The following is a 12,539-nucleotide window of genomic DNA, read 5'->3' as shown; positions in this document are numbered from 1 at the left end:
GAACCTTTTTTGTGAGATCTCTTATACAAGATGGCGCGAGCAGCCCTCCCCCAAGATCGAAAACATAGTTTTTTTTCAAGGCCCAGACGTCAACCACATATTAAAAATTTACTACTACACCACCTTTTGTAGGGCGAGAATCCCAATTGATAGGACTAATTAGCCAATTAATTAATTGTGTGCTTATTCGAACTCACTATGCGACCCGGATAGTTTTTCATGTCAGCTTATTCTTCTCGTACCCAAGAATGGTGTCAGGTGTTAATCCTTTGGAATTTTCAGAAGTTGATCGAGGCTACTGAGTCTCCCAAATTATTATTTCAAAGTCAGTAGTGGGATTTTTTTTGTGGCAGTTGCCGGAAGGGTACACGGAGAAATTATAAAAATTCTAGTTTCCATTTTGATTTGTTTGAGCTACTTGGACAGGTGTTATGTGGGTGGTCTAGTTGACCGCATACCATTGCACACAGAAATGTGAGCGAGCGAAAAGGGCGTGAAAGAAGCGTAAAGAAATAAAATCCTTACAAAGCCGGACGTCACGAAGGAGGCGTGAAGGAGTAAAGAAACTGTTGGTGCAACACTAGGAGGGTTAAGGAAAACGTCAAAGTTAACTTCACGAAACAGTGCAACATGGAAAGAAAAAGGGGCGCCGAAAACAAACTGCTGAAAGATACGTGCAGACAGAATGTATAAGTATGGCGTGAGGAAGGACTTAAGATGGCGCGAATATTGGGCGAAGGAAGTGTAAACAGGCGCGTTGGTAAAGGAAGAAGCGAAGCAAAGAAGATAATTATATATATTATAATCGTTCTTGGTACACTTCCGGCATCTACTTACTACAAAAAATCTGAATGTTGACTTAATTTATTGATTAGCCTCCAAAGGATTAACTACTAAACTATGTAACATGAAATAAAATCTGGGTCGGACAAACGATCTGAATAACCATACAATTAATTGATTGACAATGACAATGTATTCTGAAACACATGACATGAAAAATTAAAACAAAATTCTTGAATGAAAGAAAAGCTTACAAACCCTGCTTAGACAAATTACCCCGCACACAGGCGTAAAATAAAAAAAATCTTAAATTTACTTAGTTGATTTTCTCTTTTTAAATCCGAACAACCTGGTTGGCGTTAACACGTTATTAAGGTTTAGCAGCCTCTCTCATAATCTACTAAAGTTTACGCAATTATAGTGACATTATTATCCGTGGCTTTTAAATAAGAACTAGGAAAACGTTATATGCAAGTACAGAAATTTTTTTGTTTTACTTGAACGCTTTGCTCTTTCTTCTTTGTAAAATTTGAATGGTATTTTTTTTAATAGGTTTGTAATATGGCTTCTTTACCGCTCGCTGTCTTCACTTAGAGTTAACGTATTTCAAATATCTTCCTAAAATTAAAGACGCTACGGACACGACCTTTCACCACAATCCCTCTTCCCCCACGAGCCCCAAAACCGAGTGGGGGGGTTAAAGGGGACCTTGTGGTTATTCTTTTCCGTCTCTATACGGGTTGAATTTTGAAACAAAGGATCACATGAAATAGATAAAGACCAGAAATTTCAAAACAATTGAATCCCGAGTGGGGGGGTTAAAGGGGACCTTGTGGTTATTCTTTTCCGTCTCTATACGGGTTGAATTTTGAAACAAAGGATCACATGAAATAGATAAAGACCAGAAATTTCAAAACAATTGAATCCCGAGTGGGGGGGTTAAAGGGGACCTTGTGGTTATTCTTTTCCGTCTCTATACGGGTTGAATTTTGAAACAAAGGATCACATGAAATAGATAAAGACCAGAAATTTCAAAACAATTGAATTAATAATAAAAATCAAATCCAATACACCAACGAAAATAACTTGATTCTATGGTTTTAATACAAAATTATAAACAAATTGAAGCCGTTGTTTTCAATATTAATGGGATTGTGTCCTCCACTAGATTTTCAGTAATGGTCTGGAAAACTAACATGTTGCTTCGCTAATAATAGTACAAGCACTTAATTTTAAGGATGCCATCCACTGCATAAAATATTTCGAATAAAAGACCGACAAAGATCTAGATCTGAAAAGAAAGGAAAAAGAGGACGCAAATACGTGTATTGTTTTATTAGTCGCTTGGTCTCTCCACTGAAATAGTTTTTACAAGTAAGAGCACAATATCAAACTGGGCATCGACTTATTTGGAGAAAATAATTACGAGCAATGTTACGAATCCCTAAGCCTAAACATGTATTTATGCAGTAGAAATGGGAATTACTGTATTATTCCATCTTTATGTCGCTTCTCGTTAAAAAGATACAATTTAAAGAGAGGGCTTACTACACGCGTCGCTTCTTTTCGCTTCTAAATTGAAAATTGGTCTTTAATTAAATATCGCTCGTAAACAAAAGGCAACGTTTATTATTACAAAAGTGAAACCATTAAGCTTTGCCGTGTGGGGAATGTCGCTCGGATGGTGAAAAGGTAAACAATGCATCAGTTGGTGTAATTACCATAAAAATGCGTAAACAGTGGCAGGAACCTTATGCTCCATAAGAACTCTGAATGCGTGTATTTTTGTGTCGCGAGAAAGGATTTCTTGTGAGCGTAGTCGCTTGTTAGCAGCAGGCGAGGCTGACCTGTTTTTCGGTTAATTGGACGGCAACATATCATTAGCAAATTGGCGGTGATATGCAGAAGCACCTTTTCGAAATGTGCAAAGGTTAGAAAGAACACGCAATGCTTGTTTTACTTTGAGGAAAAACTAATACTTCATAGGGGAGTTGATTTTTGCATTGTACATCGATATAAAAAAATGTTTGCCATTTGTCTTTTGTAAATCAAGAAAAATTAATAAAACCTTTCCCTATACAAATTTACTTGTCAAACAAGATTGTAACGGGAGCCCGCTAAGGGCAGTTAAATTTGTTCGAATTTTTAGATGTGAGTAAAATACTGTACGAAGACGCGAGGAGCTTTAAAAGGGAAAAGACGTGTTTTAGCATGCGTGGACTTTTACCAAGATGACTATAACCGTTCAGTTTCTGGCAATTGGCTGAGAGGGGACGCTGGTCGCAAGATTTGCGTTGGAACCGTAGTGGGTTTTCTGCTCGGTTGCATAAATAGCGAAGTAAAAAGTAGAAAGAGCATAGACACTAAGCAGCCACCTTGCCAGGCCATCCGCCAAGAGCGCGGAAGATTAATTAGAGGTATCGTCAAATTTTGTACATACTATATCAATTAAATTAAACAAAACTGAATGTGGGTTAGTTTAGCAGATGAAAACGACAGTTTAAACAAACCTTTAATGAGCAAACTAGCGGGAATTTGCATAACATGGGGACAGATACCGGCATTTTGCTCAGACGAGTGTATACTGAAGAATTATGGTAGATAGCTTCACGCTAGGTTTCGCACCAGCAGACGCTTCTAATATAAATTGACGCAAATGTTAACCACACAGGCGTCCCTTACGGTACATCCGTTATGGAAAATAATGTTGCAAACAGAGCTTAACAATTCGTAAGCAGCATCAGAAATATTTGTGAATGAGAATTCATATAAATATAATGTAGGCACCTACCTTGTGCGTTGCTGAACCGTTCGGAGGTAGCGCAAGCAGTCTGTTTCAAAAATGGTTACGAGCGCGGTTGTCAGATCTTGAACAGGCACACCGTTGCTGGTTTCAGGTACAGGGATTCTACCTAAAATAATTTTAAACATATTACACGTTGGAATCGTATGTTTAGTGAAAAATTATTAATAAAGGTAAGTTTGACAAGCTTTATTTTGAATAAATATTTTCTAGGCAACGGTGTTTTTCCTACTTTATAATCGCGTCGTTAAAAAGCGCGTCATCAAATTCGGATTTGTGAGAAATTGCGAGTTACCTGCAATTTTATATGTGTGCGAATAGACGAATTACAGTAAATTCCCGCACGAAGAAAAACATTTTAGCATTCGTAGCAACGTATTTACGAAAGATAAAATATGCCCGAAAGAATATTTTTGAGTCGGAGATCCGCTTTTTAAATAAAAAACAGGATTAAATTAATTGACATTAAACTTAATTAATAAATAAATTAATTGCGATAAATAAGAAGTCTTTTCGGATCGCTAACAGTAACGGTTGGTAAAAGGAAGTTCCCCAAAGTTCAGTGACGTCATTGGCTAACGCATTGTACCATACATAAAACTTTGGCATACGGCAGGGAATTGAAAGACAATTAATCGGTGCATTTACCTGCAACAAAACCTAGTTTTATTTAATTTATTTTTATTTTATTCTTTCCTTTATTTTTAATGGGCGGAGCTCGAGTATTACTTACGCCACATTGACGCCAGTTTGCTTGGATTCGCGAACGTACGAACTTGCCAAGAGAATATTACTCACGTAAGCGACTACATTATTTTTTTTGTATAAAGTAGTGGTCGTAGTAATTTTGTATGAAGTAATTTTAATATTCCTAAAAGGATCGACCTATGAGAATTATTTGCATGAAACAGTATTATATTTATTGTTAAGAAGCAGATCCAAACAAAGGATTTGGGTTATTTTGGTTCATTAATTGGGAATTTTGTATTTAAATTAAGTGATCCTAGTCCTTTGATTGGATTGAAATTTTGTTTATTTAGATGAATATTTACGGCTCATTGCACTATTGGATTAAAGTGCTCGCATTTAAATAAATCGTTACCACGAAAGCGTTATGGTCCAAGGTGCAAAACATTTGGAGTGGCTAGTTACGCTAAAAAAAACCAGTTTATTAATGAAAGCTGTTCACCTAATTTGTTTATATGAAGTGCTAATATCATTATAAATAAAGCGGCAAACGGTAAAAGTTTTAAAGACTATTTCCTGAAAACACAAGAGCTATCGTGACCACTTTCTTTACTGTAAAATACTCATTTCGTTTACGCTTGCACTTTAGCATGCTGGGTAAGAAGATTCTAATCAATGATGTCTTTAACAGCACTTAAAATGCCTTTAACATTAGTTAGAAACCACTAAATAGGTTCTTTGACCGTGTCCTTAAGTCTATTTAAAGTTAAAAGTTCTACAGTACCTACTCTAGAGCCTTTAGTAGAATTTAAGAATCTTTCAGGTTACTTAAAAAAAGCACCCAAAAGTTTTCTAGTACCTATATTCCTCTATGTGTATTTCAAGAATGTAACATACTTAAAGAGTTTTTAAGAGACATCAAGAGGAACTTTGAAGACTCTTCTTGACACATTACATTGTTTAAGAGTCTCTGACAGCACTTAAAAACCTTTTAATGACCTTCAAGAGTAACCTGAAACTTTAAGAGTTTTCATGAGTCATCAGATGGATTTTCTCCACATGCCTTTAGAGCCATTGATATCTTCTGGTAATCTTTAAGAGTACTTTGTTGATATCAGAATCTTGAAGATCCTTTAAATCAATGCCATCCAATATCCCATTAAAATTGATACGTTACCTGAATTATACCTTCAAATGTAGGTAATATACATCCTATGCTTTATTTATGATGCACACGTTATAGGTTACAATTTAAATAAAATAAACAATTCCATGTAAGTTTCGAACCGTAACTGAAAGATTTTAAATTTAATACAAAATTTGAACGAATATTTTAATGATGAATTGAATTATAATTTACCCCCACAGTCTGACACGCAAACGATATAAACGATTGTTGAAAGAAACACAAAGACAATTCAGGTTATTAATACGTGATACAACACATACCTTATTTTAAAACAACTGATATGACTTCACCATAAACATGGAGATAAACGATTCCGGTTTCTCAATTATTATGTATGTATGTTGAGAACCGCTGGTCTAGAGAATGGAAAATATTCGAACGACAAACCTCGCAAGCTCTCTAAAATGTACGATGGACTCGAAATTAATCTCCCGGAAAAATCGTTACTTCGCACAGCTTCAAAATACGGACGGACGGAAAAAACAAAAAAACGAACTCAACAATGACAATGGACAGGGCCGCCGTTAGCCTCGACGGGTCCCGGGAATATTTTTTGACCGGGCCCCTATAATTGAAATTTTTATTGTCCATCACCCTTATCTTAAACTAGACATTTGCAATCTTGACTACTTAGATTTGGAATTTATGATGAATTGTTAGAATTCAAATAACCAAATTACAATGTAACTCTGCGGATTTTCTTATTAGCAAAAGTGAATATCACTCGCTCAAAATTAATTTCTCTAGCAAGTTGAGCTTCAAGAACTAATGTACCGAGATTGATCTAACGATCTTGACCCATATAGTCGATCTCAAACGGTTTTTTACCTAGCGAGCCTTCTACCACTGTGCCGTAATTAGGAAATTTTGCTCAATGGTATGGTTTTTTAAATCTTCTGCTGTGAATGTTTTTATATTCTACTCTCATATAGAGATAATATGATAATGCAGATTTCTGTTAAAAAACCGGTTTCAAAATCTCTTTTGGCCGGGCCCCCAGAATATGACCGGGCCCCGGGGCAAATGCCTCGGCTGACCCCCCTTATCGGCGGCCCTGACAATGGATTATGAACTGTGCAACCTGGAATGTACAGGGTGTCCTAATAATAAAGGTCACAGACCATATGTATGGAATGGTTAATTGCACTGCATGGGGGATTAAGATTTTGTTAACAAAAAAAGGCAAGAGAAATCGCTGGATTATTTTCAAGTTTCTAGGTTTGCCGCTAGAGGGCGTACGATTCAAGGTTAAGAAGAAAAATGATTGTTGATTTATGCAAACGTGCATAAAAAATACATGCATCACAATTTGTACCCCTCAATATTTTATGAGCTAGAACAATATGTGATGCATTAAAATGATGTAAAATTCATACAAGGTTGCAATGCAGGCATTTTTTATGCATGTTTGTTGGGTAATTTTGGGAAAAATTCATTTTTCTATTTAACCATGAATCGCACGCCCTCTAGCGACAACCCTACAAACTTTTCCCTAGCGGTTCCATAGATACCGCTTTATTAATAGGACACCCTGTACAATCAATCGGTACAAAACTTAAAGAATGTGCAAAAGAAACCCAAAAATTAAACACAGACATTCTAGTCCTAGCCCCCCAAATCGCATAAAAAAACAACTGTAGAAGAAATCGGAGAAAATACATTCTCATATATGGGCAGAAAGAGCACAGAAAGGGAAAGCGATCCTAATAAAAAACAAATATAAAAGAAACATCACGAATACGGAATAGTTATAAGTGTCCGAAAGCTTAGACAGGATGAACTGAAAATTGTTCTAGGATGATCTTGCACGATTCCTTCTTGTAATTTTATCCTTATTCATTTGTATATGCAACCAATTATACATTAAGCTGCATCATAAGTTGCCGATATACAGGTAAAAAAGGCCCAATTTGGTGAATTGTTCGATGGCGCCAGCCCAGTTTGAATCGCTAAGTACCTACGTATGTAATGTATGTATCAGTATTTCAACGTTGGTCTTTGAATACTCGAAATTAATGACTTTCGCCCCCTTCGTTCTACGGAAACAATAGATAACGGCTATATCTGAGCAAACCCCAAAAACTGTAGGCACGTTTGAAATTTAAATTGAAAAGAAAAAAAGTAGGTGGGGTGTGGTAACATTACGGTAAATAAATAATCAAGCAGAGTGGGAAACTATCAAAGTACATACGCCTCCTATCCGTAGCGCGGTGCGTCCAGTTTAGTGTATTAAACCACATTCCAGTGCTTACAATGCCCAACTGTCCCAAGTGCGATAAAGCGGTATATTTTGGTAAGATTTCAATAATCTAACGGTATTTTTCTGATATTATTAACCGAACAGGAACCAAATTTTTGGTAACTGATTAGGCTAATTAAATTTTTGATAAGATTACGTGCCTATATTCGTACGTGATGTAATTCGTTTAGTCATCGCCGGTTTATTTTGCTAAACACGTCTCGGTTTTCCTTTTTTGTTACATAATATGCATAAGTAATGCATATCGACATTTGCATAACGAAAAGTGCACGGATGACAGGCGTACAACAAAACTCGCGACATTTAAAATTTAAAGAGAACAAAAGATCCGGCCTTTGTTACAGTCCTTGTAATTAGCTAATGGCAAGTTTCTGTGTGTGTGCCCTTTTGAAGTAAACAGAAAATGGGTTTAAGTGGCAACTCGCGCTTTTCTAACTAGCGATATTATAATAATCGCTTATTTGTCCATCTCTCTATACTTCTGTCGTTTATTCCATTTCTTTCCGTGTACAAAAACACTAATTACAGAGCAGTTAAAACTCGATAGCTACAAAGTATGGCAAAAATTTAAATATTTTTTTGAACTAACTAAAATGAGACTGCGAGGGGAAATAAAGAATACCAACAGTGAAAAAGTACTGGAAAAGTCTATTTCATTTTATTCCTCCGAAGAGATCTCGAACAAAAAATTGAAATTCAATAATAATCTATTTTTTGTATCAGAACTGGAGCACATAAAAAAAGGTTCAAAAATGATGTCGACACAACTCGTTTTATATAGAGTGAATATAAGTGTCCCTTAAGGCATAAACAGTTTTTGGACCCCTTTGACACCAAAAAGAAAACGTTTAGTGCACGAAATTTAATTAGATACAAATTTCTTCCTTTTTGGATAAATTCAATCAGGTGTATATTTCTAATTTGTTACCACTGCCCTTACTACTAAAGTCACCTTTTGAGCCACCCTCATTTTTGTGGCAATGAAGTCACCATCTAAAAATAAAAAAAAGTAATCTTTTCCCATAATTAAATAGGTAAAAAAAGGAGAGAATTTATAATTACTTACATCACATCATAGCCTATTACAAAATAAATAAAGTATTTGTCATCGCAACAATCTAATCAGTGAACTAATCATTAAACCATGTTTGCGCATATCATCACTCCTTTTTTTACAGGGAACTCATACCTATCCTGCTGTTTTTTCTTGACGTTTTCCTTAACTGTATAATTATCAGTTAAGGATGGCATAGTTACTTTATGCACATGCGTTTCACTTTTTTCGAAATAATTTTCCTACTTTTATTTTAGTACAATTCTGAACAATGACACATTTTTCTCAAATTTCGAAACTGGAAAAAGTAAAACGAAAAAACCAGTAAACCACACTAAAAGATCGAACGCGTTTCAACAGCACACAACGGTTATTCGCTGATGACAGCCGTGTGTTTTTTTCCTGCTTTAACATTTTTTTAATCTATTTAAGATTCGATTTTTTACTCTAATTTATATTCGATATTCTTACACCATCTAGGTATTTCCTTTGTAAACCCGTTTAGTTAAGATGTTAGTTATTTCTATGGTAGATTTGTTATTAGTATTACCTTAGTTCTTTATTTTCGCCGCTAGAGGTCATCCGAGTTTCTTGATACGCCATTACTTTTACTTGATTTATTGTCTACCTGAAAAGGGCTCTTGGTATTATATATCGTCAGGTTTATTTCTCTCTATTTTTGATGTGTTGTGGATGCTCTATACGCTTAGCGGATTTATATTTGCAAGTCATTTGTGTGAGGTATGTAAAGATTGACATGTTATTATCTACCTGGATATTACTTATTACCTATGCAGTACGTGAATGACACCGCATTTTTACATGGATGCGCCATCTTAGTGAGACTGACATTGGCGAAGTCACGTGATGAATTAGAATCGAAAAGAATATACCTTCCGAGAACCGATTTTGTCTACGATATATTTGTAGTCACTTTGAAGATTCATTTGTACTGCCTTAACTACGTTTGATATCCTTTTCCTTTATATTCCGATATTTAGTTACCGTTGCTTTGTAAATTAGTTTTAGAAATTACCGAGACTTATGGCCGTTTGCACCGACAAATTTAAGCGGAACTTAGCTTAAGCGTAGCTTAAAATCCATGGCAACCATTGTCTCAATAATCGTTGCCATGGATTTTAAGGGACGCTTAAGCTAAGCTCCGCTTAAATTTGTCGGTGCAAACGGCTATTATTTCGAAACTGATATTTACGATTGGTTGCCATGTATCATTGTATTCCTAATAAAAAATGCTACTCAATACAGTATGTACTTTTTTTACGGGCCATATAAAAAATACAGTTGATGATGATTTCTCCGAAACGAAACGTAATGAAAATCTCTCAACGGTGTCTTGTAGAGCTCAAAAAGTGGAAATAAGAAAGTGTGTTTTTTAAAAAAAATTTTCTGTTAAATAACATCAGAAAAAAATAAAACCCAAATCGCCAAATTTCCGTTTTTCTAGCATATCTTCGGAAGATTTCGGAATTTTCTGGTTTTCTTTAATGCATGATAATAATTGTGCAACTTTTCTTTAAACTTTTTTGACCTTCTACCTATCTTTTACGGTTTCTGAAATCTCCATGATAGGCATCCTTATCTTAGATAGGTACAGTGTATTCTAGAAATGTTTATAAATGGAAACGAGGTGTAGACTAATATGATAAGTGGTTTACACATTAGGATTGACCTTTTCTTTAAAGGATGACGTATTCCTAGAAAAATTGAAATTGAAAATTGAATGATTTTAAAATCATTACCTAGTTACTAGTTATTTCTGAGTTAATTAACGTTTCTTGGGAGATACCAAAATGCACAGATTGCATGAGGCGCACGCGAGCGCTTTTTTGACATGTCACAAAAGCGATTTGCAATAGGATCTCAAAAATTTTATGGACATCTCGATTCCGTGGATATTATTTCGTCTAGATCTGGAATAAAACTTACTATTCCCATTAAATAAGTGGTTATTTCTCTATTAGCAGTATTAGCAACAACGCTCTGGTGTTTTTCGCGAGGGGAAAAGCACTGTAGAATTTTAGTGTATACGACTAGCATTTTGTAGAATGTTCCTAGAATTTTTTAGAATTTTAGTGTACACAAAAACTGAAGTGGTTTATCCCTCGGGTTTTCTTACATTTTCATGCTACTATATTTACCTAATAAAGGCCTTCATAAATGCGATTCAAAGAATTGTTTCAAAACTAATCAAGCTAATCTTTTCAGCTGAGCGCAAAACGTCGCTGGGAAAAGATTGGCACGCCGGTTGTTTACGTTGTGAAAAATGTAACAAAACTTTAACCCCCGGCTCACACGCCGAACACGAAGGAAAACCTTACTGCAACCAGCCCTGCTATTCCGCCCTGTTCGGACCTGGAGGTATGTAGTTACACGTAGGTTCACCTAATTTTTTTACACTCCTTGCCTTTTTTTCAAAAATGCGTTAATAATTAAGTTGTTATACTGGTAGCGCTATCTAACGGTAAAATTATAGCATCTCCGAGAACCATATCGAAATTATTTTCTTCAATTATAGATCTCACAAATAATCTAACTCAAAATAGACTAGAGCCTGCACATCTACACTACATCAGAAAGCTTTCAGTGAAAATTTGAAGTCTCTAGCTATTGTAATTGCTGAGATCCCAGTCGGACAGCCAGCCAGCCATAACCAATATAATAGCGTATTTTTTCCAAAAATGCGCTAAAGACTGTGCTGACTGCTAGGTATTAGAAAAATTATGTATAACTCGTTTATTCTTCTCAGAGTTTCCTCAATTTCATAATAAGAAACAATTGTAAACTTGAAAGCTACTTTACTTGTTCATTACCTGAGCGTTGAAAAGCGAAAGTGCTACACGAAACACTACCAATAGTTCAGTAGCAAAAATAGGTCGAAAATGTGCCCACTAATTGCACGTAGGTATTGATTAAGAAATCGCGTTAAGTACAAATTCTTGTAAAATTGAGTGAAGCTACCTTTGATGTAGGTAATTTACTTAAACTTCTAAATAAGGTTAGAGATTTTGCACGCTTATACTTAGTGAAAACAAATTGATTATTCACTTTTAATCAGAATGCTTTCTTTTTCAGGTTTCGGGCGAGGTGGCGCTGAAAGTTACGTGTACAAGAAGTAACATTATGCACATTTTTTTGTTTGTAATCACATTCCATATTTTTATAAAGTGAATTAAATGTATAAGATATAAGCAAAGGAATTTCATAAATCCATCTCTTTGAGTCGAGGGGTACCTACCTACCTATGTTTTTACTTGTTTATTTTTGGGGGCAATATGCTAAAAAGTAATTATTTGATTTCCACAGCTCATCCTGATATACATATACTAGGTCTCGTGCCGTATTATGCTTATAACAATCAAAACGACAGTTGGCGAAAATGAGCCGCATGTGATTTTTACACTAGGTGTGGGTTAGAAGAAAATGGACCAATCAATTGATTGAAGATGCATCATTGCTTGCCCAAGTACAGCAGTGGCTTGGAAATGAGGTGCCTCCACAAGAGTGGGGTGGAAACAGGGAGGAGGCACCCTGATGCTAATTACTACAAAAGAACCACCAGCACCAGAGGTCTTACGGAAAACAATATTTTCCGCTGCACCAATGATTGTGTGATTACTTTTATACGACCTAACACTCAAAATCCTATGTGTGGGAACGTGTAAAAAGTTTGAAGGGAAATTTCAGGAGCTTGAGATCAAATTGACTTTAGGCATTGCTTTAGGAAAGGAATTTCAGAAGGATG

At 35.6% G+C, this 12,539-nt stretch overlaps 1 protein-coding gene across 1 annotated transcript; it reads left to right on the top strand.

The window, feature by feature from the left end:
- The first annotated feature begins 7,600 nt into the window (after positions 1-7,600).
- Positions 7,601-11,990, top strand: LOC116173678 (cysteine-rich protein 1-like). Its single transcript, XM_031491320.1, has 3 exons — positions 7,601-7,755; positions 11,003-11,155; positions 11,870-11,990. The coding sequence occupies exons 1-3, from the start codon at positions 7,716-7,718 to the stop codon at positions 11,911-11,913; spliced, it is 237 nt and encodes a 78-aa protein (XP_031347180.1). The 5' UTR covers positions 7,601-7,715; the 3' UTR covers positions 11,914-11,990.
- The last annotated feature ends 549 nt before the right edge of the window (positions 11,991-12,539 follow it).

This window comes from Photinus pyralis, unplaced genomic scaffold (genome assembly GCF_008802855.1).
Source record: "Photinus pyralis isolate 1611_PpyrPB1 unplaced genomic scaffold, Ppyr1.3 Ppyr1.4_LG6, whole genome shotgun sequence".
NCBI classification, from domain to species: Eukaryota; Metazoa; Arthropoda; class Insecta; order Coleoptera; family Lampyridae; genus Photinus; species Photinus pyralis.
Note: the sequence above shows the minus strand (reverse complement) of the source record. Positions and strands in the feature narration are given on the sequence as shown.

Coding starts and splice junctions, on each gene's coding strand:
- LOC116173678 (XM_031491320.1), top strand. CDS start 7,716: ATGCCCAACTGTCCCAAGTGCGATAAAGCGGTATATTTTG. Junction 7,756..11,002: donor CGATAAAGCGGTATATTTTG/GTAAGATTTCAA, acceptor TAATCTTTTCAG/CTGAGCGCAAAACGTCGCTG. Junction 11,156..11,869: donor CGCCCTGTTCGGACCTGGAG/GTATGTAGTTAC, acceptor TTTCTTTTTCAG/GTTTCGGGCGAGGTGGCGCT.